This window comes from Electrona antarctica (genome assembly GCF_951216825.1).
Source record: "Electrona antarctica genome assembly, chromosome: 3".
Lineage (NCBI taxonomy): Eukaryota > Metazoa > Chordata > Actinopteri > Myctophiformes > Myctophidae > Electrona > Electrona antarctica.
The window spans coordinates 5,533,237-5,556,760 of NC_136808.1; the positions used below are offsets into that span (position 1 = coordinate 5,533,237).

Sequence of the window (23,524 nt, forward strand, 5' to 3'; positions counted from 1 at the left end):
CTTCTATTATTAAGGTTATTGTAGCGGTCAATTTGTATTGGTCATGAGACATGAGACATGGCCAAAGCATTTCCGGGGGTCGCCGGCCAAAAACAATTGAAATGTTGTGTTCCAGGACCGTGTCGAATGGCTCCAGTTCTTCTCTATATGCTGCTCTAATCGATGACACTGACCTCGAACCTCCACAGAAGACGAAGACCAACAGTATGTATCCATAACCTCCTCCTAACGGCTCCTGTTATTATCTGTGCCAGGCTGAAAGGCCCCGTAAAGTGTCCAAGTGCATCTAATCTCAGACGATGCTGAACCGTTCGCCGTGAAACCTCTGCACACTCCCAGTAGCTAGGCCAAGGACGCAGTATTGTTTTTGGCAGCAAAATTTTGATTTTAGTTTTAGTCATAGTCTCTTGAATAGTTTTCATTAGTTTTAGTCACCTGGAATGTTTTAGTGTTAGTCTAGCTAGTTTTAGTCGACTAAATATCATAAGATTTTAGTCGACTAAATGTACAGCTGATTTAGTCGACTAAAATGTATTTTGGTGGGCCTTGAAGCCATCGTAATGACTGTTTTTACACTTGCTGAAAATAGCCGATCTACAAGCCCACAACGCGTCGCAGCGTGACGCGTTGTGAGCTTGTAGATCTGCTATTTTCACCATGCAACCAAGTGTAAAATTACTTATACTTGTCCACTAGTCCCCTCCTAACATTTTAGTCTAGTTTTTACTTGTTGACGAAATTGTCAATACGTCTTAGTTTTAGTCATCATAGATTAGTAGTGCGGCAATCGGTGCAGCGCTACGAGCTTGTAGATCTGCTATTTTTCAATAGCTAAAGTATAACATAATGCTTGAAACACCAAAAGGGGTTCCCACCCAAAATGGGTTAGGAAGCGCTTTGGCTAAAAAGTGCTTCACCAATGCACTTACTCTTCTTCGCTTCCAGTGTCGTTCGAGGATAAGTTCAAAGCCAACCTGGAGAGGGGGAACGCGGAGCTGGAGAAAAGACGGCAGGTGCTGCAGGAGGCGCAGAGGAGGGAGGAGGAGCGACGGGCGGAGAAGGCCAGGGAGGAGCAGGAGAGGAGAGACAGGGAGGCCCGCGAGGCGGAGGAGAAGAGACGCAAGGACGAGGAGAGGAGGCTCGAGCGGCAGAGAGAGCTGGAGAGGCAGAGAGAAGAGGAGAAGCAGAGAGAGATAGAGAGGAAAGAGGTGTGTGTTTCGTTTTTTTGCTCTTTCTTTGTTGTTCTTTGTTCGCCTTCTACCCATCTGGTGATCTCTAAAATCAAGGTTCCTGCTAAATCACCTGCAAAAATGCCCGCTAACAATCATGTTCCTATATTCCCCTATATAGAGGGTATGCGTGTGACATCATCATCAAACCAGGAAGTTATGCAGGAACGCCTACTGAGTGGCAAAAAACTACTTTCAGGCCTTGACAGCCCATACATCCACACAGAAAAGTCTTATCTGATTGCATTAAACAACATTAAACAATGTTAAACTCACTTTGCCTGTTGCTTTGCCACTCGATTTGCCACTCGATTCACTTTAAGCATGCTCTCTATAGCGTCGCAGTCCCGCCCCCTTTCATGACGACGCCAGGCCCAGGAAATAGTTTCCAATGCATTTTTCCCGTAGAGACCTTATAAGCGCCGTACGAAGCCAACTCTTGTCGTGACAAATCATGACAACAAACACAATATTTTGGACCAAACTAATAATTACAAAGAAGAAAAACAACAAAAAAAGTGTTGTAACCTGTCGTTTTCTTCTTCTTTCTAATTATTTGTTCAGCCCGAAAAATTGTGTTTGTTGTCATGATTTGTCACGACAAGAGTTGGCGTTTGTCCGCGGCGTAAACGTCTTTAAATAAATACTTTACTAAGTCTATGAGGAAAATGAACGGGATTTCTTTTCCGGGTCTCTCGAGGGGCGGGACTGCTTCGCTCTATACTCCTTATATTCATGTTCCTATAGAGCAGGGGTTCTCAATGTTTTTGGCCGGGGACCCCCGGAGATGCTTTGGCAGTGTCTCGGGACCCCCGCCCCGCCCCCTCCCGACCCCCAATATAAATTGACTGCTACAATAACCTTAATAATAGAGACAATACACCATAAATAAATACTGAAACCAGATATAATCATTAGGGAAGGTGGATGCATGTACTATGTGTACTATATGTAAACTCTTAATTTCCATTTTCCAGCCATTCAGTTGCAAAAAAAAATAAAAAAAAGTTTTTTTTGTTTGTTTTTAAATAATTTGGGGACCCCCCAAAATAATTTGGCGACCCCTCGAGGGGTCGCGACCCACGGGTTGAGAACCCCTGCTATAGAGCACCGAAGTCTGACGTCAATATGGGTAGAGGGCGCAAATCCACAGGTTCATGTCCTTTTTATTTGCATTGTAATCCCCATAGGGGGATTTTTAGATCACCTCATATAAGAACTGTGATTTGAAAAATAAACAAATCATCCAGGCCGTTTGACTCATATGGATATGAAGAATCAACTGACTGAGAGAAAACGCTATTGTTACTGCTACTGAATTAGTAAAGTGTTTCGCTAGAAACGGACTATATCATATATGAGTGACTGACGGTCGCAAACGATAACAGATACACCTCCCTGACAATAACACCCCATGTTATTCTCCATAGAGAAATTACTTAGCGTGAACTGGGCAGAACCAAGAGATGAGCGAGTGACGTCAGGACTTCGGCGCTCTATTGCTTTGAAAACAAATAATAATATTATTGTCCCAATATGAAAGAACGTCCTAAAGACTTTTGTGTGTGTGTGTGTGTGTGTGTGTGTGTGTGTGCGCGTGTGTCTGCGCGCTAGGCTGCTCAGAGGGAGTTGGAGCGTCAGAGAAAGGAGGAGTGGGAGAGGAGGAGGCGCGGCGAGCTGAAGATAAAGAGGGAGCAGGAACAAGATGACATCATCAGACTGAAAGCCAAGAAGAAGAGTTTGGAGATGGAATTGGAGGAAGTGGTGAGTAATAATGATGATAAATATCGCTGCGGGGGCCAAGAGGTCAGAGGGCAGTGAGCAGAACACTGTATGAATGATCAGCATGGGGACCAGGGACGTCGTGCACACATAGACATCAAAGGGGGCTTCAGCTAGGGCATTAAGCGACTAGTAAATCCACTAGTCGACCTTGTTGGTACTAGTTGACTAGTTGATTAAAATTTCCCGATTTTGTAGGCCTCAAGATCAGGTAGATTATAGTTATAGGTCCTCATTCACAAAGGAGAAATACGCCAGAGTGTAACGGATGCGTAAACATGATGCGTATAGATATCGGAAAATCCGTCCGATCAAGCTACGGTTAAGTCCCGTGTTATTCAGGGAACCAGGTGTAATCACTTTCCGCATTTCCGCATTTTTTCCAAGCGATTCGCCAGGTGTCGCCTGGTTTGATGGCACATGCACGACCATATAAGGCAACAGGAAATATCGAAATACGTCATCATAGACTGCACAGAGAATTCCCAAGTTTTAAATGATATACAACAGCCGCGATGAGCTTGTAGAGCAGTTAATTTTGACAGGCGGGTCTCTGCACGGACAGATCTTCAAGCAAACAGCGCGAGTTATATGTATATAATTATAAACGAAACTTGCCAACTTGGCATGCATTGCTTCACTCCTTGTTAAATGTCAGAACGTTAATATGTTAACTGATTTACAGTTACTTTCACATAATGAGAAAGAAGTTAATTTGTACTGTTCACCACACGACCAAATGCTATATTAAAACTCGACAATGATAAAAGGCCCTATTGATTAGTCTACTGCGGTGATTGATTCCCTGCCCTGCACTGTCGGATTTGGAAAGCAAATATATGGACATGCATGGACACAGGACATATTTTCTTTCTTTTTTTTCTTGTGGGATTTGGACTAAAGGCTATATTTCATCCGATCCAACTAGGCCTACGTTGTATGTTTCCTCAGCTGCAGGTAAGAGTTGGCTATTCTGTGTGGCGTCCGCATGTGATCAATATACATTATTATAAATGAATACCACGACGCAAATGGAGGCAGATAGGGTCTTGCAGCAAAGGCATTTAGGCCTACGTGAAACTTTACTTGGCTGAGTCTCTGTCAACATGCTGATCAGCGAGTTACAGTCGTAACTAGAAAAAGTGCCCTTCTGGGCACAGGTCTCCACCAGGAGGATAGGACTGTGTGAGATGTTTGGCAAAATGTTTAGGAGTAATATAAACATGTTTGCCTATGATGGCAATTGGATGACTTGAGGCATTTTGTTCCAAAAATGTGTTTTGCAAAAATCAACCTGTTGGTGGCGCTATAACAGGCCAATGTGAAAAGGGCGGGATATATTCCTCAGCCTAGTAAGAAAATGTGTGAAAGATTTCACGTAAATTGCATGCTGCGTTCATGATTTGAGGCTTTTGTTCAAAACGGGGCAATCTTGCAAACTGTGAAAGCCAATTAGGATGGAATATGAAATATCGGACAGATCCGACTTGAGCACATGACCATAGAGATACTGTGTAACGATTTGTGAGATTTTTGGACAGAATCTGGAGGAGTAATATCAAAAAATGTGTTTTACAAAAGTCGGCCTCCTGGTGGCGCTATAAAAGGCAGATGTGGAAAATGCAGGTCAAAGGTTTGTCCTTGGCCTCTAGGGAGTGTGCATGCAACGTTTCACGCAGATCGGTGCAGTTTTAGGTAAAAAATGTGAAAAGCTGCCTCATGGTGGCGCTATAACAGGCCGTTCTGGAAAATGCGGGGCAGAGGTTCATCGTTGGCATCCAGGGAGTGTGTGTGCAAAGTTTGGCATCGACCAGGTTAACGGTGCCGGAGATTAGCTGGTAACAGACGGACGGAAGGACGGACGGACGGACGGACACACACACACACGGACGTGCGTGTGTGTGCAAAACATACTCTCTCCCCATGCCTTCGGCCTGGTGGAGACAATGGAGACAATAATAATAATCATCATCAACAGCCTTTCTTTTCTGTCTGTCCGTCATGTTTGTGAACATAAGCGCGAGTGGAGGTGAGCTGGCTTAAAACTATGATATGACTGGCCGACTTTCAAACACGCTGATGCCATTCATTCAAATAGGCTAATGTGGTCTTCTATTTTTTTATATAGGGCTAATCCCCCCCCCCCCCCCCACACACACCGACAGTCAGACTGACTCAAAGGAGCTCCATAACGAAACAATTTAAATAGGCCTATACTGCAGACATTACTACACTAAACAACGTTGGATTCGTACAGTGCAGAATGCAGATAAGTGTATGTTCTTATTATAATTGTGAGTTTGTTTTTTAACATGCAGCGCGAGTCCGCGAGAGCCGATCTACAAGCTCACAACGCGTTGCACTGCGAGTAGAAGGCTGCCGAGTGAGCAGCCCCAATCGCGCATGCTAGAAATATCCTAATAAATAAATAAAAAGGTGTCGGGCTCGGGGGAAGTTTCTGTATGGGACTCTAGGCTAACTTGCCTCTAGAATGCATGCATATAGGCATACAAGTGATACTTGGCTTTTATATAGGCTATCATTTGTTTTATGTGCTGGGGACACATGCCTACATATTTTATCTGAGGTTTGGGGACTTTTAATTCATTCAGCATGAAGACTAAAGCCTTCTTAATACATCTACGCAAGCCGTACACGACCATGAGAGCTGGCGCAGCTTTTAGCGGAATTTCCGACCAACCAACGTCAGCGTCAAGTTCAAGTTCATGAATTCCCACGTAATGTGGGAATCCACGTAAATCACGCTCCGCTCACGTAACGTCACTTTATGAGCGTAAACGCCGTTGTGAATGAGGACCATAGTTACCAATGTACACAGTTTTATTTCCAAAAACAAATAAGCTTTTTTCTTTTTCTTTTTTTTACATAATAGGTAGTTAAACGACTAGTAAACTAGGCAACTAGTCAACTAGTAAAAATGACTAGAAGTGAATGCCCTAGCTTCAGCCCCTGCCCCTTTTTACCCGTCTGTAAAACAACTGCACCTCTCCGGACCACGAATGAATGCAGCATTTACTATGGTGGAAGAAATGCAAATGCCACTCCTTTCCTTTCCATGCCATGCCGGAAGGCAGCATTCTGGAGAATTGCTTTTTTTTCCCTACCCTGAAGTCTCCTGAACTTGAACGCAGTATTTTGCGTTGGAACAGGTTCGTCACCGAGTGGCGCGCTACGAGCTTGTAGGTCTGCTATTTTTGAAAAATCGTAAAAATGCGGCACAAATCTTTGAATATATATTCTTTCAGAAGACTTTTTTTATTTCGATGTGGGTTAATAGATTAATCGATTGAACATGTATGAATGTGTTCATGGCAACATGTTGTGAATATGCAAGTAGACCTATGAAATTAATGTTTGATCTATCAAATATATTCTATTTATGTATTTGTGATCTTTCTCCTGATTCCTCGGTCTCGCCTCCTCCCCTTCTCTCTCTCTCCGTCTCTCTCTCAGGGTAACAAACATCGTCAGATCTCGGACCAGCTGCGCGGCGCCCAGAACAGGAAGAAGGTGCAGAAGGTGGAGCTTGATTTGACCAATCAGAGAAGAGAGACGCGCCACCAGGACATTGGCAACCTGCAGAGGCAGCTCGAGGTGTGTGTGTGTGTGTGTGTGTGTGTGTGTGTGTGTGTGTGTGTGTGTGTGTGTGTGTGTGTGTGTGTGTGTGTGTGTGTGTGTGTGTGTGTGTGTGTGTGTGTGTGTGTGTGTGTGTGTGTGTGTGTGTGTGTGTGTGTGTGTGTGTGTGTGTGTGTGTGTGCTATATCCGTGAGTTCATGAATGTAACCTTCACTGCACCAAAAATGTTCAATATTCAAAGATTTCAGGCACATTTTCACGATTTTTCAAAAATAGCAGACCTACAAGCTCGTAGCGCGCCACTCGGTGGCGCGCTACGAGCTTGTAGATCTGCTATTTTTCAATAGCTAAATTATAACATAATGTTTAAAACACCAAAAGGGGTTCCCGCCCCAAAATGGGTTAAGTAACCCCTCTTTTGACGATGCGTTTCTCCGTTTTGTTTGGTGACAGGAGTTCCAAAGGAAGTTGTCCCAGCTGACCCCTGAACAGCGGAGGCTGACGGAGAAACTGAGGAACATGGCTGTGAATGACCTGCCAGGTGATTCCAGATCAGTCTGCAGGATGAATGGGTTGAATAGATGATGCAGCTCTGACAATAGAGAACACTTTATTTGTATTCAATGGGTTTCCATTGAGTTCCATTCCATTACTAATCCATTAAAGGAGCATTCAGTGATTTGGGTGATTTGGAAAACCACCCAGTCCGCCCCGGTAACAAAATGTGCACATGCACGCTCTACAGTGGGGGGAAGTGCAACAGGCCAACAGCATGTGCACCAAGGCTCGATCATGATTGGAGGAAGGCCCCTCTCATCCTGATTGGATGAAGGCTTTGCCACCCGCCACCAAAACTGAAACTAGGGTTTTTTGACCCCAGGGGCTCACTGGGGACAGGGAGGAACTCCTTATATGGTCAGCACACTCTATAGTAGGGAGGATTATCCAAAAAAAAAATCCAGAAAAAATAAGTGGTATTTGAATTAAGAGAAATCACTGAATATACCTTTAACCCATTTTGGCCTGACGTCGAAATTTAAAAAAATGTCTTCTAAATCCTGACAGTTTTCTGAAATACCTCATGTTTCTATATCAGTGGTGCTCAATATTTCATGTCAAGGAACCCACAATGTTTATGTAAGAGGCCGCTGAACCCCCATCTAAAATATGTTGTTCCAGGGACCCCAACCCAGAAGCAAAGATTTGAGTTAAAAACGTTTGTTCTGAAAAAAATATATATTCCAAATTTGCGCCACATTTTCACGATTTTTCAAAAATAGCAGACCTACAAGCTCGTAGCGCGCCACTCGGTAGATCTGCTATTTTTCAATAGCTAAAGTACAACATAATGTTTAAAACACCAAAAGGGGTTCCCGCCCAAAATGGGTTAAGACCTGAGGCCTTTTCTACAAATGCCTTCTAAATCAGTAGTTCTCACACTTTCAAGATTTTTTCCAAAACAGCAGTTTTACATGCTGTGTGAGCTTGCATATCTGCTATTTTTGGAATAGCCAATGCAAAAATAATGTGTGTCCTACTGTATAGGACACGTTCCCAAGAGCTACAATGCATCTGGATTCCATAGAGCGCGACGCTCTATGGAATCCCGCCCCCTTTCATGACGACGCCAGGCCCAGGAAATGATTCCCAATGCATTTTTTCCCCCATAGACATTTCAAAAAGTATTTATTTAAAGACCTTTTTAAGTGTCGTACAAAATCGTGACAACAAACACAATATTTTAGACCAAACAAATAATTACAAAGAAGAAAATGTTCTTCTTTCTAATTAATTCAAACGCGACTAGCGACGGGACCGCGATGGTCCCGTCTAAAACATAATCTTTGCTTAGAATTGGACAGAATGATTTAGATCAAGAGTTATTCACGTTTTTAAGATTTTCGGTCTCATCCACTAAAATGAGTGGGTGGAACATTTTGGATGACGTCCCCAACCGGAAATAACATTGAATGTTGCCCCAACAGACAGATGCTCCCTAGCCTGTGGAGCGATGCGATCGGGTTTTTGATATGAATAAATCTGGGCGTTACTATTTCATAGGACGGAGAACTCTGTTTATCCCTGTAAAACCCGGATTCATTTCTACTTGCAAAAAAACGATTTCAACCTTACTACTACTTTTTACTACTAGGACTTATCAGAGGAAATGACGTAAAAAAAATATATATATTTTGTTTTTGGCAAATTTTATGCACATTTATAATAATTATTAAAATAATAATAATAAATTAATAATTTACATTTGGGGGATATCTTTCACAATAATGAATAAAACATGTTCTAGACATTCTAATGATCACAAAAATATATATATTACAGTTAGTTTACTTACTTTTATTAGGGTTAAAGGTCAAAGGTCATAGGTTAAAAATTGCTAAAAGTCCAGAGATTTTTAATTTGTGTGAATTTCAGCCTCTGTGGGGGGTATTTCTATGCAAATATCAGGACCAATGGCATTGCAATGAACATCAATGATGACGTTTTAGGTGAAAAAATAACTAATAACTAAATATCTTGTAGTATTGCAACGCTGGGTGTTACAGGGTTATGCCGCCCAGGGTGTTAACTTGTGTGTTTTTATTTGATCAGGTTCCAGCGCGTCCTCCGTGAAGATGAGCGTCACAGAGAAGAACGGAGCGTGTCGTAGACTACGAGAACAGCTGGAAGGGCTGGAGAGGCAGACGGCAGCCAAGCTGCTACAGGTGGACCAGTATAATAAAGACATGCAGGTAAACAAACAAACAACCAATTATTTCACCATTTTCTTTGGTATTTTAGCCCATTTAGGCCTGACGTTGACATTTTTAAAATGTCTTCTAAATCATGACAGTTTCCTGTCAGTGGTTCTAAATATTTCATGTCAAAGGACCCCCAAAATGATATGTAATTGGCCGCCGACCCCCATTTGAAAATATGTTGTTCCAGGGACCCCCCCTCTCAGAAGCGAAGATTTGAGTTCAAAACGTTGGCTCTGAAAGAATATACATTCAAAGATTTGCGCCGCATTTTCACGATTTTTAAAAAATAGCAGACCTACAAGTTCATAGCGCGGCACTGGGTGCCGCGCTATGAGCTTGTAGATCTGCTAGTTTTCAACAGCTAAAGCATTACATAATGCTTAAAACACCAAAATGGGTTAGGCACATTTCCAGTTTTCCAAAAACATCATCTGAGACACGGTGTTGATTCTTCAGCCATGTCTGTATACTGACATGACCTCTTTTCTCTCTCTGCTTTGTCCTTCTTTATGTTTGTCCTGCTCAGGAACTAAAGGAGAGTCAGAGAAAGCAACAGGCGGCGCTGGACAACCTACGGCACGCCAAGGAGGAGAAGCGACGCGAGCTGGAGAGGAGGAGGGAGCGGGAGGAGGAGGCGAAGAGGAGGGAGGAGGAGAGGAGGAGGCAGGAGGACGAGAGGAAGCGGGAGGACGACGAGAGGAAGCAGAAGGAGGAAGACGAGGCTCAGAGGTAGTGGTTTAACCCATTTTGGGGACGGGAACCTCTTTTGGTGTTTTTAAAGGTGTAGTGAAATGAAAAATACGTTTTTCACACTTTTAGACCATCTCCGTGGTCATCATATGGGCATACCTAACAATGTATGCCAAAAAAATGGGAAGATTCAAATTTTTGTGTGTTTTTATATCAAAAGTCCATACAAATATATTTTGTATTACTTCCTGAAAACGAAAACGTGCTGCGTGATGACGTGTTGAGGCCCACATCGATAAAAGCCAATAAAAATGAAGCTCACCCGTTTAATTCCCCATATCTCCAAACAGGCAAACACAGCTGCTACTGATTACAGAAATCCTCCGTTTTTATTCCCATTCAAGATAACATCCAGACAGTGTATTACTCGGTTTCAACTTAATCATCACGCTAAAATATGTATCTGAAAACATTATAGGGTAGAAATAAGCCACATAACAGTAAACTGGTACAGCTGGCCGTCTATCTGAATTGTAAACAAACACACAGCATGCGCTGGTATAGCATAGCTACCGACCCTAGCTACCGTCCCATCGCCTGAAGGGATGCGAGGCTCTGATTGGTTCAGAAACTTCAGACCGGTGTTTCAACTTGAAACCGTTTGAAACTTCAAAATAAAATGTCCACCATTTCCGTTGCATTACACCTTTAAGCATTATGTTATACTTTAGCTATTGGAAAAATCTATGCCGCCGCGCTACGAGCTTGTCGGTCTGCTATTTTTGAAAAATCGTGAAAATGTGGCACAAATCTTTCAATATATATTCTTTCACAGCGAACGTTTTAACTCGAATCTTTGCTTCTGGCGGGGGGGGGGGGGGGGAGGCTGGAACAACATATTTTCAGATGGGGGTCCGCGGCCAAATACAGATAATTCTGGGGGTCCTTGACATGAAAAAGGTTGAACACCAGAAATGGGGGTCCCTCCCTGGTACAATTTTCTTTTGAGAACTACAGATTTAGAACTCGGAAGGCAGTTGTAGAATCAGCCTCAGGTCTTAATGGGTCAAGAAGTCCAGTCCTGTGTGATCTGAATTTCTATGATCATCACAAATTATTCCATTAGTGTAACGATGGGGGGTTTATGCCACGTAAAGCACAACATATGAACGTATGAACAGATGAATTAGTCCAAAAAGGCTTCGCCAAGTCACTAAGAGAATGACTAGTGCTCCATGCTCGCAAGGCTGTTCTTAACCCATTTTGGGCGGGAAACCCTTTTGGTGTTTATAGCATTCTGTTCTACTTTAGCTATTGAAAAATAGCAGATCTACAAGCTCATAGCGCGCCACCGAGTGGCGCGCTACGAGCTTGTAGGTGTGCTATTTTTGAAAAGTCGTGAAAATGTGGCGCAAATCTTTGAATATATATTTCAGAGCGAACATTTTTAACTAAAATATTGGCTTCTGGGGAGGTCCCTGGAACTACATATTTTGAGATGGGGGTCCGTGGCCCAATAGAGATAATTCTGGGGGTCCTTGACAAGAAAAAGGTTGAGCACCACTGACATAGAAACATGGGTTTTTCAGACAATGTTAGGATTTAGAAGCCTTTTTAAAAAAAAATGGGTTAACATTCCACTCCACTTCTCAAAGACATTCCCTACCGCTCCACTCACAGCATCTCTGCTCGCCTAGCTGCCCCCCCCCCCCCCCCCCCCCAGCTCCACTCACTGCTCAAAAGAAATTCTCTGCTGTATTCTGCTGAAACCACACAGCCATACGAAGGCTCGGTTTCAGAAACCAACTGGAGCACAATAACGCTCTTGCGACACAAACATGTACCCTATAATTACATTTTATAGATCCCATCAACTACCCTTATGTCCCCTTTTAGTGCCACGGACAATGGCGATGCTGTCACAAAGCGCGCACACCATTCCAAGTTTAAAATCCCAGGCATTATGATTTATCTCAGTGAGCTCAAGTGAAATGTTTGTTCAGCTCAACTCAGCCTTGGATTTTCCATCTTGTCATGCCTACGATGTTTTTACCATCCAGCTCTCATTGTGTCTGAACACACAGTAACCGCTAGCAAACAGTAAACAACAGTCAACTTTACTTCAGCTTCTGAAATTTTAATCAAGTCTTGTTCTCTACTCGTTACTTTGTGTGCAGACACACAATAAGAACAAGCTTATATATTCTTATATATTATATATTCTAGGTAAAAGTACGTAAAAAAAGGTAAACAGTATCCAGGTCTGGTGAGTCGCGGGTGTGTGCACGAAACGAGCACGCGCGCAACAAATTCACGGGACCGCGCTCACGTAAATACGCTTGCGTTGTCGCACCGCGACTGCTCCGCGCAAAAACGCAGGTCTCACTGAAAATGAATCGCTTCACCTTTTGAAAGGCCCTCAAGTCTGTTTTTTTGTTTTTTTTTGTTTTGTCTCCAGGCGTATCAAGCTGGAAAAGGACAGACTGTTGCAGGAGAAGCTCATGAAGGAGGACGAGGAGAAGGAGAGAAAGAGGAGGGAGGAGGAGGAGAGGAAGAGGAGGGAGGAGGAGGCGAGGGAGAGGAGGCTGCAGGAGGACAGGGAGCGCAGGGCGAGAGAGGACGAGGAGAAGAGGAGGAGGGAGCTAGACGAGGAGGTCAAGAGACAGGAGGAGAGGAGGAAACTGGACGAGGAGAGGAGGAAACTAGAGGACGACAGGAGGACACTGGAGGAGGAGAGGAAGAAGGAGGAGAAGAGGAGGGAAGAGGAAGAGCTGCGGCACAGGCGCGACGAAGAGCGGAAGAGGCTGGAGGAGGAGAAGAGAGAGGAGGAGCGAGGGAGGGAGAGGGAGGAGGAGGAGAGGAGGAGAGAGAGGGCGGCCACGGCGGCCGTCAGGGACGCAGAGGAGAGGCGGAAGAGAGAGGAAGAAGAGAGGAGGGAGGAGGAGGAGGAGGGCAAGAGAAAGCGAGAGGAAGAGGAGAGGAGGAGGGGGGCCGAGGAGGAGAGGAAGAAAAAAGAGGGGGAGAGGAGGGCAGAGGAGGAGGAGGAGAGGAGGAGGCAGGAGGAGGAAAGAAAGAGAAAAGAGGAGGAGGAGAGGAGGGCAGAGGAGGAGGAGGAGAAGAGGAGAAAGGAGGAGGCGTCGTCTCGCCATCAGCAACACGTCGGTGGAGGAAAGTCTGACATCACGGAGAAACTGTCTGCTCTCCTGAGAGGACTGGAGGAGAGACGAGGTATACATATATTAAAATACTCTATGTACACAAGTAAGACGCGCGAACGCAGCTCGTAAATTGCAATAACAAGTGTTTTTTTTAAAGATTTTTTAAGTTATTTTTTTAGTGTGTGTATGTGTGCGTGCGCGTGTTTTTTCTTTCTTTTTTTTTTTACGTTTTTTCTTCACTTATCCCCCCCAAAATAATTTGCTTCTGGGGGGGGGGGGGGGGTCCCTGGAACTACATATTTTCAGATGGGGGGGTCGGCGGCCAAATACAGATAATTCTGGGGGTCCTTGACATGAAAATGTTTGAGCACCACTGACATAGAAACATTTGTTTTTTCAGGAAACTGTCAGGATTTAGAAGGCATTTGTAGAATCATTTCTCAGGTCTAAATGGGTTAAATGCCATTAACAATGAACAGAGTTTAATGTTTGTTTTGTCCATGTTTGTTTTGTCCTCTGTTAACAAGTTGCGTGCGGGAGAAGGATTTCTACGTGGTTCAAATCTCAAACGTCACGTGCGGGAAAGGGATTTCTACGTTTACCGCATGTTTTTATTGATTACTTTCAATCGTCTTTCTACACACCCGGGCACTTTATCAACTAGCATTGCATGATAGCGCAACACTCCGATCACGTGATCCCAAAAAAAAATCCCTTCCTGAAAACAGCACGAGAGGCAGCCCCAGCCCCCGTATTGTCACGTAAAGGCTGCTCGCGCTCGGAGACTCTCATGCAACTCGGGGCAAAAGAATGGCTTCATAACCAAGCCAATCGTGTCGCTGCAGTCTTCTGTTTCTCTTTGTTTCAGGGAGGGGAGGGCTCTTTCCTCTCATGTGACTTTCAACGGAGGGGTTGTGTGTGTAATCTGATCCGAGTTCAGTGTCTCTCCGTCAGATTTCTCTCCTTTTTTCTTCATATTCAAACAAAAAACGCACGGATTGTATCGCCTGTGCGAGCGGTTATTTCTTTATCATGATGATCAACGCCGGTCAGATAGAACATGGCAAATGGGTTGTGTTGTTTGGCAGTAATACTAACCGCCTCAAAACAGTCGTTCCACCTCGGAGGGAACTCGCAGCGCGAGCACGGCTTTCCGAGTTTTTATGTCGGATAGCGTCTGACATAAAACCGCTTCTAATTAGGCTTTCTGTTCACGAAGAGTACGCTACTACAAAAGCAGGTGTTACATAAAGGTGCATATCTCCAGAATGGAAGATGGTAAAATCACAATTTATTTTAAAAATTAGAGTGGACAAGTTACGCTTTCTTTTGAGGTATGCTGTGTGATTCTCGCTATAAGAGAACATTTACTGTGGGCCTCAGACAAGGTCCTTCGTTCAATGCATCACCTTTAGCACAGGCGGAATAGCTCTGCTCAAAATGGCCAGCATTCAAATTGTTAATGTAAGATGATAAGAGCGCCCCTCACGTGTGTGTGTGTGTGTGTGTGTGTGTGTGTGTGTGTGTGTGTGTGTGTGTGTGTGTGTGTGTGTGTGTGTGTGTGTGTGTGTGTGTGTGTGTGTGTGTGTGTGTGTGTGTGTGTGTGTGTGTGTGTGTGTGTGTGTGTGTGTGTGTGTGTGTGTGTGTGTGTGTGTGTGTGTGTGTGTGTGTGTGTGATTCGTTAGGATTTTAACGGTTCCGGATCCCTCTTAACGGTTCCCTTAACGGATCCTAATATAATTTTTTCTGACATACATTATGCTTATATTATAACTAACCTAACCAAGTACATAATAAACACAAATTCATTCATTCAATTATTGAAAATGCGCTTTACAATTATTTAAACTTCACCACCACCACCAGCTAGCCACCACAACAATATCATTGTTGCAATTTGTACTGTATATTAAATATACAGTACACATTGCAATAATGATATTGTTGTGGTGACAAATGTTGTGTCTTTAATGTTCAGATTAATTTAATATGAAGGACCCCTTACCCTAATGGAAACAAGCCATGGTGCTTTCTTGGGTGATTAATTTAGAGCCAAATCAAAAGCAGTTGAGTTGCTATACGTTGTAAAAAAGAAGTGCGGACAAATTGATTTTTATTTAATTCATGGCTCTATAGTTAACGTGATTCAGACAGAAAGACGAGTCATTGGCGCCAAATTAACAACATTAACAACAGTTGTAGGCTACAATAAGTCTAATAAAAAGCTCTGTAGAAGTTAGTAGTTTGTAAGTGAACCAGTCCTGCATCATCCTCGTCCCCCGCCGGCTAGCTGTGGTGAAACTGCGGGGAGTGCAGCCACGGCTTTCCGCAGGCTCTCAAACACGATGTGCCTAGATTAATCTTGTGCGTCGTGGACTCGTTTAGGCAGGCATATTGATTTTGAGATGTTTCCTCAATGTGAACGTGCAACTGGTGGTGCAAGTTGCAACAACCTTTGCAGGGAACTCATCGCATTTATTGTACTTTGCGTGCTCAGCCTCAGAGTCATTTATTGTACTTTGCGTGCTCAGCCTCAGAGTCATTTCCCTCTCTGTTAACCACACTCGCTCCGCGGTGGTGACCGGTCGCTGAATGCACAGAACAGTGGTATCCTCCCCGACCCCACTCACTCACTCACTCACTCACTCACTCAATCATGTAGGTTGGGTGACGTCACCCCAGTAACTTGGCTATGCTTGCATGCATGCACAGACACAGCGGAGCTAAATGACGATTGATGAGATCCGTTTGGGGAACCGTTAATAAAAAAAACGATGGAACCGGCTCCGGATCCGCAATGTTGGAACCGGGTCTGAAATGGACCCGGTTCCGAATCCCGTGTGCGTGTGCGTGCGTGCGAGTGTGTGTGGGTAATAACTTTCTCATTTGTCTTCAGGCGGTCTCCAGCCCAGGGCCACGGAGCACAGGAAGTCAGCCTCCCTCACTTCCTTCAAAGCTCTGCACCCGTTCAGCGCACGCAACCAGGAAGAACTCAGCTTCAACGCTGATGATGTCATAGAGGTGAGACTAAAAAATGAGCAACAGTTGATCACGTTACAAGTCAGCATAATGCTCTGATGTTTGTGTTGATGTACAGTACATGCCTGTAACGATACATTTTAACTGCGATACGATACGTATCACGATACATGGACGATATTGGTTCATTATGGCGATACCATACAATACGATTCAATGATTTGAAATCGATACAGTAACTATTTAGGCCTGACTGAAGGAATATATATATTCAAAGATTTGTGCCGCATTTTTTACGATTTAAAAAAAAATAGCAGACCTACAAGCTCGTAGCGCGCCACTCGGTGGCGTGTTATGAGCTTGTAGATCTGCTATTTTTCAATAGCTAAAGTATAACCTAATGCTTATAGTTAAAACACCAAAAGGGGTTCCCGCCCAGAGTGGGTTAAAATACATTGCCTTTTTTTTCATTTTTCTTCAAAAAATTGCTAAATACCACACACAAAAATGTAGTATTGAGATACAATCGATTAATTGCATAGCAAAACGATTCGATACCGATTATTTCCATTGCAAAACGATACGATACATAGTCAATGTTGCTGTTTTCCTTTCGATATACTCTTCCCACCCCATCTTCTCCTTCTTGTCACTTTCCCACCCTGTCTCCATCTTTCTCTCTTCCAGGTGGACGAGAGCACGGAGAGGGAGATGGGCTGGTTGTATGGCAGCTATTTGGGAAAGATGGGCTGGTTCCCCGAGAGTTACGTGGAACGACTGGACCCGCTAGACGCCACAGACAGGCCCAAGCTGGCCCTCAAGCCACAGCTTTCCAACGCGTCCCACAGCAACCTGGATGCTGCTATGGCAACGGGAGCCAAGTCTGCCTTCACTCCGACACACTCTCCAAACCCCACCCATTCTGAGGGCCAGGGCCAGGTGAGGCATTATGGGGGTTGTAGTTGTACCCATTCTGAGGGACAGGGCCAGGTGAGGCATTATGGGGTTTGTAGTTGTATATCCATTCTGAGGGCCAGGGCCAGGTGAGGCATTATGGGGTTTGTAGTTGTACCCATTCTGAGGGCCAGGGCCAGGTGAGGCATTATGGGGTTTGTAGTTGTACCCATTCTGAGGGCCAGGGCCAGGTGAGGCATTATGGGGTTTGTAGTTGTATATCCATTCTGAGGGCCAGGGCCAGGTGAGGCATTATGGGGTTTGTAGTTGTACCCATTCTGAGGGCCAGGGCCAGGTGAGGCATTATGGGGTTTGTTATGAGTTTTGTTAACGCAATCTTTCTCAACTTCCCGTTTCCTGTCCATCTTCACTAGAACTGGCAATAAAGGCAGAAAAAGCATAAAACAAGTGCCCTACTGTCAGTTTGGTGAATTATTATAGTTTTAATATTATACTATTAAAACTATACCATCTTGTTTTAACCCATTCTGGACGGGAACCCCTTTTTATACTTTAGCTATTGAAAAATAGCAGATCTACAAGCTCATAGCGCGCCACCGAGTGGCGCGCTACGAGCTTGTAGGTCTGCTATTTTTGAAATATCGTGAAAATCAAATCTTTGAATATATATTTATATAATATATATTCTTTCAGAAGACTTTTTTTTTCCTGACGTCAGGCCTAAGTGGTTTTCTTTGTTTTGTTTTATTGCACTGGCATATCTGTCCTGTCAAACTCTCCTTTTGCGTACCATTTCCTCTCCCTCCTCTCTCTCTCTCTCTCTCTCTCTCTCTCTCTCTCTCTCTCTCTCTCTCTCTCTCTCTCTCTCTCTCTCTCTCTCATTTTCCCCTCATCATCTTCTTGCTCTCTCTCTCTCTCTCTCTCCAGGTGGTCGGGACATTGCTAGCCCAGGCATTGTGTTCCTGGACAGCGAAGACAGACAGTCATCTAAACTTCAGTAAGGACGACGTCATCCGGGTGCTGGAACACCAGGAGAGCTGGTGTCTGGGGGAGCTGAACGGAGCACAGGGCTGGTTCCCCAAAACATACGTCACCATGTTGGGAGAAGAGGACAGCACAGAGTAAGACCAGTGTTGTTTTCGTCGACTAAAACTAAGACAAATCTGTTCGGCGACTACCTTTTTTCACTGACGAAAACTAAATGAAAACTAGCCTATGATGTCTAAAACTAAGACTAAATATATTAACAATTTCGTCAACAAATAAAAACTAGACAAAAATGTTAGGACTATTGGACAAGAGATCCACTATAAATAAAAGACAAGTCATTTTACACTTGGTTTCATGCTGAAAATAGCCGATCTACAAGCTTGTGAGCTTGTAGATCGGCTATTTTTGGTGAAAGTTCCCCCCCCAGAATATGGATGCATTGCTGGGGTTCAAGCGGTCAACTTTTGGGTTCAAAGGTCATAGTCAAAGTCAAGAGGAGACGGATTAACCTGAAATGTGGGAATTATCCCGTAGGCTGCTTAACGCTCTGGTAAAGAAAAAAATAAGGTCACAATTGACAACCGATGCCGTATGGCGGCATATGCAGTGATGCACTCTACTTAGTGCAATCTTTCTAGTTTCATTGTAGTTTTGGTCTCTCTCTACTGGAGACAATAATTTTTGTTTCTGCTGCTCAATGTCCTCCCTCACCTTCAAAAGTGAGGTTCTATTTTTTTTTTATTATTTGATTTGATCATTTTGTGCGTGTGTGTTTCTTTTTCTAGCCCCATGCAATCTCTTCCTGACGGCACGGAGTCGATGGATGGTCAGCAGTGGGAAGGTACAGTTAGAGAGAAATCTCATCCTGCATACAGAACATATTCATGATTCAATGATAAACACCCTTAATATACGTACAGTAACATTAACCCATTCAGGCCCGACGTTGAAATTTAAAAAAAAAAAGTTTTCTAAATCATGACAATTTTCGGAAAGATTTGAGGCACATTTTAACGATTTTTCAAAAATAGCAGACCTACAAGTTCATAGCGCGCCACTCGGTGGCGCGCTATGAGCTTGTAGATCTGCTATTTTTCAATAGCTAAATTATAACAATGTTTAAAACACCAAAAGGGGTTCCCACCCCAAAATGGGTTAATGGTGGTTAAACGCTAACGTGACATGGATGCGTTCCAGGTCTCAATGGATTAAAACAGAGACCAGGGACTTCAGGCTAGTGCTGCCCGTCCAACCAGCCCAGAGGTGTGACGTATTTGTATGCATGTGTGTGTCCAGAATACGTGGCGTTGTACACGTACGAGTCTCCCGAGGCGGGTGACCTGACGTTCCGAGAGGGAGACGTGGTCTTAGTGAGCCAGAGAGAGGGAGAATGGTGGAGCGGATCTATCGGAGACCGGACCGGAGTGTTCCCGAGCAACTATGTCAAACCTAAAGAAAGCGATGTAAGATTCAGCAACCCACGTTATACAACATTGATACTAGGGCATTCACTTCTAGTCATTTTTACTAGTTGCCTAGTTTACTAGTCGACTAGTTGTTTAACTACCTATTATGTAAAAAAGGAAGGAAAAACAATTCTTATCAACTAGTCCAGGGGTTCTCAACCCGTGGGTATTTGCGGGGGGTCCCCACGTGATTTCTTTTTTTTGTTTTTTGCACCTGAACCTGAATGGCTGGAAAATTGGAAATTAAGAGTTTACATGGTACACATAGTACATGCATAAACTTTCCTTAATGATTATGTTAGTCTGTCTATGATGAAGAATTTAGAGGTAAACTCCTCCTTTTCTTGGCCTATTCAAATAAGGATGCAATACAAATTAATAAAAATGCTACCATTGTTATCTGTATATATACTGTATATTCATATAAATGATGTATTTAGTTTATTTGCGTAGATTCTGTATAATGAAATCATGTTCAATATAACACAAGCATTGATCTGTTTATACAGACGTCTAGTGTCTCTGGAAAGAAGAAGCCAGGTGAGATTAATTAATTTATGATCAATGTTTATGTGCTCGTCTTTGACCACAACATACACCGCACTTCAAATGTGTGTGTGTTTGTGCAGCTACTTTATGTCCCGTGTTTGTTCCTCATCTGTGTGTGTCTGTGTGTGTCTGTGTGTGTGTGTATGTGCGGGCGTGCATGTGTATAGACATAGCCCAGGTGACCAGTGCCTACTCCTCCACCGGTCCTGAGCAGTTGGTTCTGGCTCCAGGTCAGCTCATCCTGGTTCTGACCAAGAACCCCTCTGGCTGGTGGCTGGGAGAACTACAGGTGAGCTTTACCCCATTCTGACCTGAGATCAGATTCTAAAAAATGTCTTCTACATCCTGACAGTTTTCTGAAAAAGCTATGTTTCTATGTCAGTCGTTCTTCGATTTTTCAAAAATAGCAGATCTACAAGCTCATAGCGCGCCACCGAGTGGCGCGCTATGAGCTTGTAGATCTGCTATTTTTCAATAGCTAAAGCATAACATAATGCTAACACCAAAAGGGGTTCCCGCCCCAAAATGGGTTAACAGTGATACGATACGTATCACGATACATGGTTGACGATACGATACATGGACCATATTGGTTCATTATGGCGATACGATATGATTCAATGATTTGAAATCGATACAGTAACTATTTAGCCCATTTAGGCCTGACGTCGAAATAAAAAAATGTCTTCTGAAAGACTGTTAACACCAAAAGGGGTTCCCGCCCAAAATGGGTTAAAGGAGCATTCAGTGATTTGGGTGATTTGGAAAATAGATGTAACAAGATGTGCACATGCACGCACTACAGTGGGGGGGGACACAACAGACCAACAGCACGTGCACCAAGGCCCACCCCATTCGATCATGATTGGAGGAAGGCCCCTCTCATCCTGATTGGATGAAAGCTTTGCCACCCAAAGCCCAAACCGAAACTAGGGTTTTTTTACTCCAGGGGCTCACTGGGGACAGGGAGGAACTCCTTATATGGTCAGCACACTTTATAATAGGGAGGATTATCCAAAAAATAAGAAAAAATAAGTGATATTTGAATTAAGTGAAATCACTGAATATACCTTTTAAAGGAGCATTCAGTGATTTGACTTAATTCAAATATCACTTCTTTTTCTTTTTTTTCTGGATAATCCTCCCTACTATAGAGTGTGCTGACCATATAAGGAAATCCTCCCTGTCCCCAGTGAGCCCCTGGGGTCAAAAAACCCTAGTTTCAGTTTTGGTGGCGGGTGGCAAAACCTTCATCCAATCAGGATGAGAGGGGCCTTCCTCCAATCATGATCGAGCCTTGGTGCACATGCTGTTGGCCTGTTGCACTTCCCCCCACTGTAGAGCGTGCATGTGCACATTTTGTTACCGGGGCGGACTGGGTGGTTTTCCAAATCACCCAAATCACTGAATGCTCCTTTAAGCAACTAGTAAACTAGGCAACTAGTCAACTAGTAAAAAATGACTAGAAGTGAAAGTCCTAGTACACCATCCCGCTGAACTAATTCTCCACCAGGTGTCTGCAGCATACTGTACCACTGGCCACCAACACAAAGCCTTATTTAGGCCTGACGTCGAAATAAATAAAAAGTCTTCTTTCTTTTTTTTTCTATAATTTTTATCCCACGATTTTGTAACCCATTTTTCACCCCTGTGTCAATTATCTAATGTGATCCTGGGCTCTCTACGCACCCTCCGCCAACCTAGTCCCCATATATAGGGGACATGGGGAGAGCAACGGACTTGAACTCATGCTTCCTTCATGCCTGAGTGTCCAAGTTGCTCCTTTACACCTGACAGGGGGGAGTTTCCCTGGTTGGACGTAGCGCGTTGGAAGGAACACGTTATTCCAACCAGTTCCTAAAGATTTGTGCCACATTTTCACGATTTTTCAAAAATAGCAGACCTACGAGCTCGTAGCGCGCCACCGAGTGGCGCGCTACGAGCTTGTAGATCTGCTATTTTTCAATAGCTAAATAATGCTTAGTTAAAACACAAACGGGTTCCCGTCCAGAATGGGTTAAGAACTCTACAATATACTTAAACCATTTAGACCTGAGGCAGATTCAAAAAAAAAAGAAGAAAAAAAAGGCTTCTAAATCCTAAAAGTTTTCTGTCAGTGGTGCTCAACCTTTTTCATGTCGGGGACCCCCAGAATTATCTGTACTTGGCCGCCGACACCCATCTGAAAATATGTAGTTCCAGGGACCCCCCCCCCCCCCCCCCCAGGAGCAAAGATTTGAGTTAAAAACATTCGCTCTGAAAGAATATATAGTCAAAGATTTGCGCCACGTTTTCACGATTTTTCAAAAATAGCAGATCTACAAGCTCGTAGCGTGGCACTCGGCATCCCTGCATGCTTCCTCAGACAACGGTAACGCTTGCATTTAGTGAGGCTTTTCTCGTTTCACGCGATGCATGTTGACGAGGGCGTGATGAATCCGTATGCAACTCGATAGAAGCGGCGTGCCTGACTTGTTTTGGATGTTTTAATGGACATTTTACGATAGATTTGACTGAGAGCCTGCCATTGCGCAAACTCCAGCTTTTCACCAGAGGAGATTTTTTTTTTTAATCCAAAATGAGTTAATAGCACAGGCAGACTCTTCACATACTAGAGCATGTCTGAAATTAGTGTCGGAGCTGAAATGGACATGTAAATATGAAATAAATGCTCATGTAGATGCTCATGTAGCTAGGTGTAATGTTGGAGTCCACAGAAGACGTGTAAATATGAAATAAATGCTTAAACATGTAGCTAGGTGTAATGTTAGAGAACACAGAAGACATGTAAATATGAAATAAATGCTTAAACATGTAGCCAGGTGTCCACAGAAGTGAACCTTTCAAGCCTGTTTTCTCAACTCGCTGTTTCTCTGCAAGACATTACTCTATAAGCCATATCTCCAAAACTGGTGGGTCAAACTGAACAACCAACATGTCAATTTGAAGCTAGGATTCCCTGCTCTCATATGACATGAAAAAAAAAACGAAAAAAAACCCAATGGCAGGTCCTCAGTCAAATTTAGTCACATATGTTATCTCTATAGTACGACTTGAGAGTCAGAATATGTTGCATAATTGAGGTTTTTATCTCACGATGAGATTAGAAATTACATGTTGAGAGTCTTGTCATGGTGAGATGATGATGTTATCACTCTGTCACAGGCCAGAGGTAAAAAACGACAGAAGGGCTGGTTTCCTGCCTCGCATGTTAAAATGCTGGGATCAACCAGTGGCAAGTCTACACCAGTAACACCAGCACCACTACCAGGTAACACACACACACACACACACACACACACACACACACACTCACACTCACACTCACACTCACTCACTCTCTGTCTCTTTCTCACTCACTCTCTAGCTCAGGGGTGGGCAACTTTGACGATGGAGAGGGCCAATATATC

At 43.7% G+C, this 23,524-nt stretch overlaps 1 protein-coding gene across 4 annotated transcripts in view; it reads left to right on the forward strand.

Annotated features, from left to right (window-relative positions):
* Positions 1-23,524, forward strand: part of itsn2b (intersectin 2b) — an 86,380-nt gene that overhangs the window by 25,723 nt on the left and 37,133 nt on the right. For all 4 annotated transcript variants that reach the window (XR_013789713.1, XM_079497933.1, XM_079497934.1 and 1 more), the window contains 16 exons: positions 116-204; positions 946-1,208; positions 2,844-2,993; positions 6,486-6,626; positions 7,062-7,149; positions 9,219-9,358; positions 9,894-10,096; positions 12,516-13,285; positions 16,112-16,236; positions 16,882-17,133; positions 18,037-18,230; positions 18,885-18,940; positions 19,396-19,562; positions 20,075-20,105; positions 20,282-20,403; positions 23,280-23,385. Coding sequence is in view for 3 of the 4 variants with exons in the window: in XM_079497933.1 (XP_079354059.1) it covers positions 116-204; positions 946-1,208; positions 2,844-2,993; positions 6,486-6,626; positions 7,062-7,149; positions 9,219-9,358; positions 9,894-10,096; positions 12,516-13,285; positions 16,112-16,236; positions 16,882-17,133; positions 18,037-18,230; positions 18,885-18,940; positions 19,396-19,562; positions 20,075-20,105; positions 20,282-20,403; positions 23,280-23,385 (2,897 nt within the window). In the remaining variant the exon portion in view is untranslated. The remainder of the gene's footprint in view (positions 1-115; positions 205-945; positions 1,209-2,843; positions 2,994-6,485; positions 6,627-7,061; positions 7,150-9,218; positions 9,359-9,893; positions 10,097-12,515; positions 13,286-16,111; positions 16,237-16,881; positions 17,134-18,036; positions 18,231-18,884; positions 18,941-19,395; positions 19,563-20,074; positions 20,106-20,281; positions 20,404-23,279; positions 23,386-23,524) is intronic.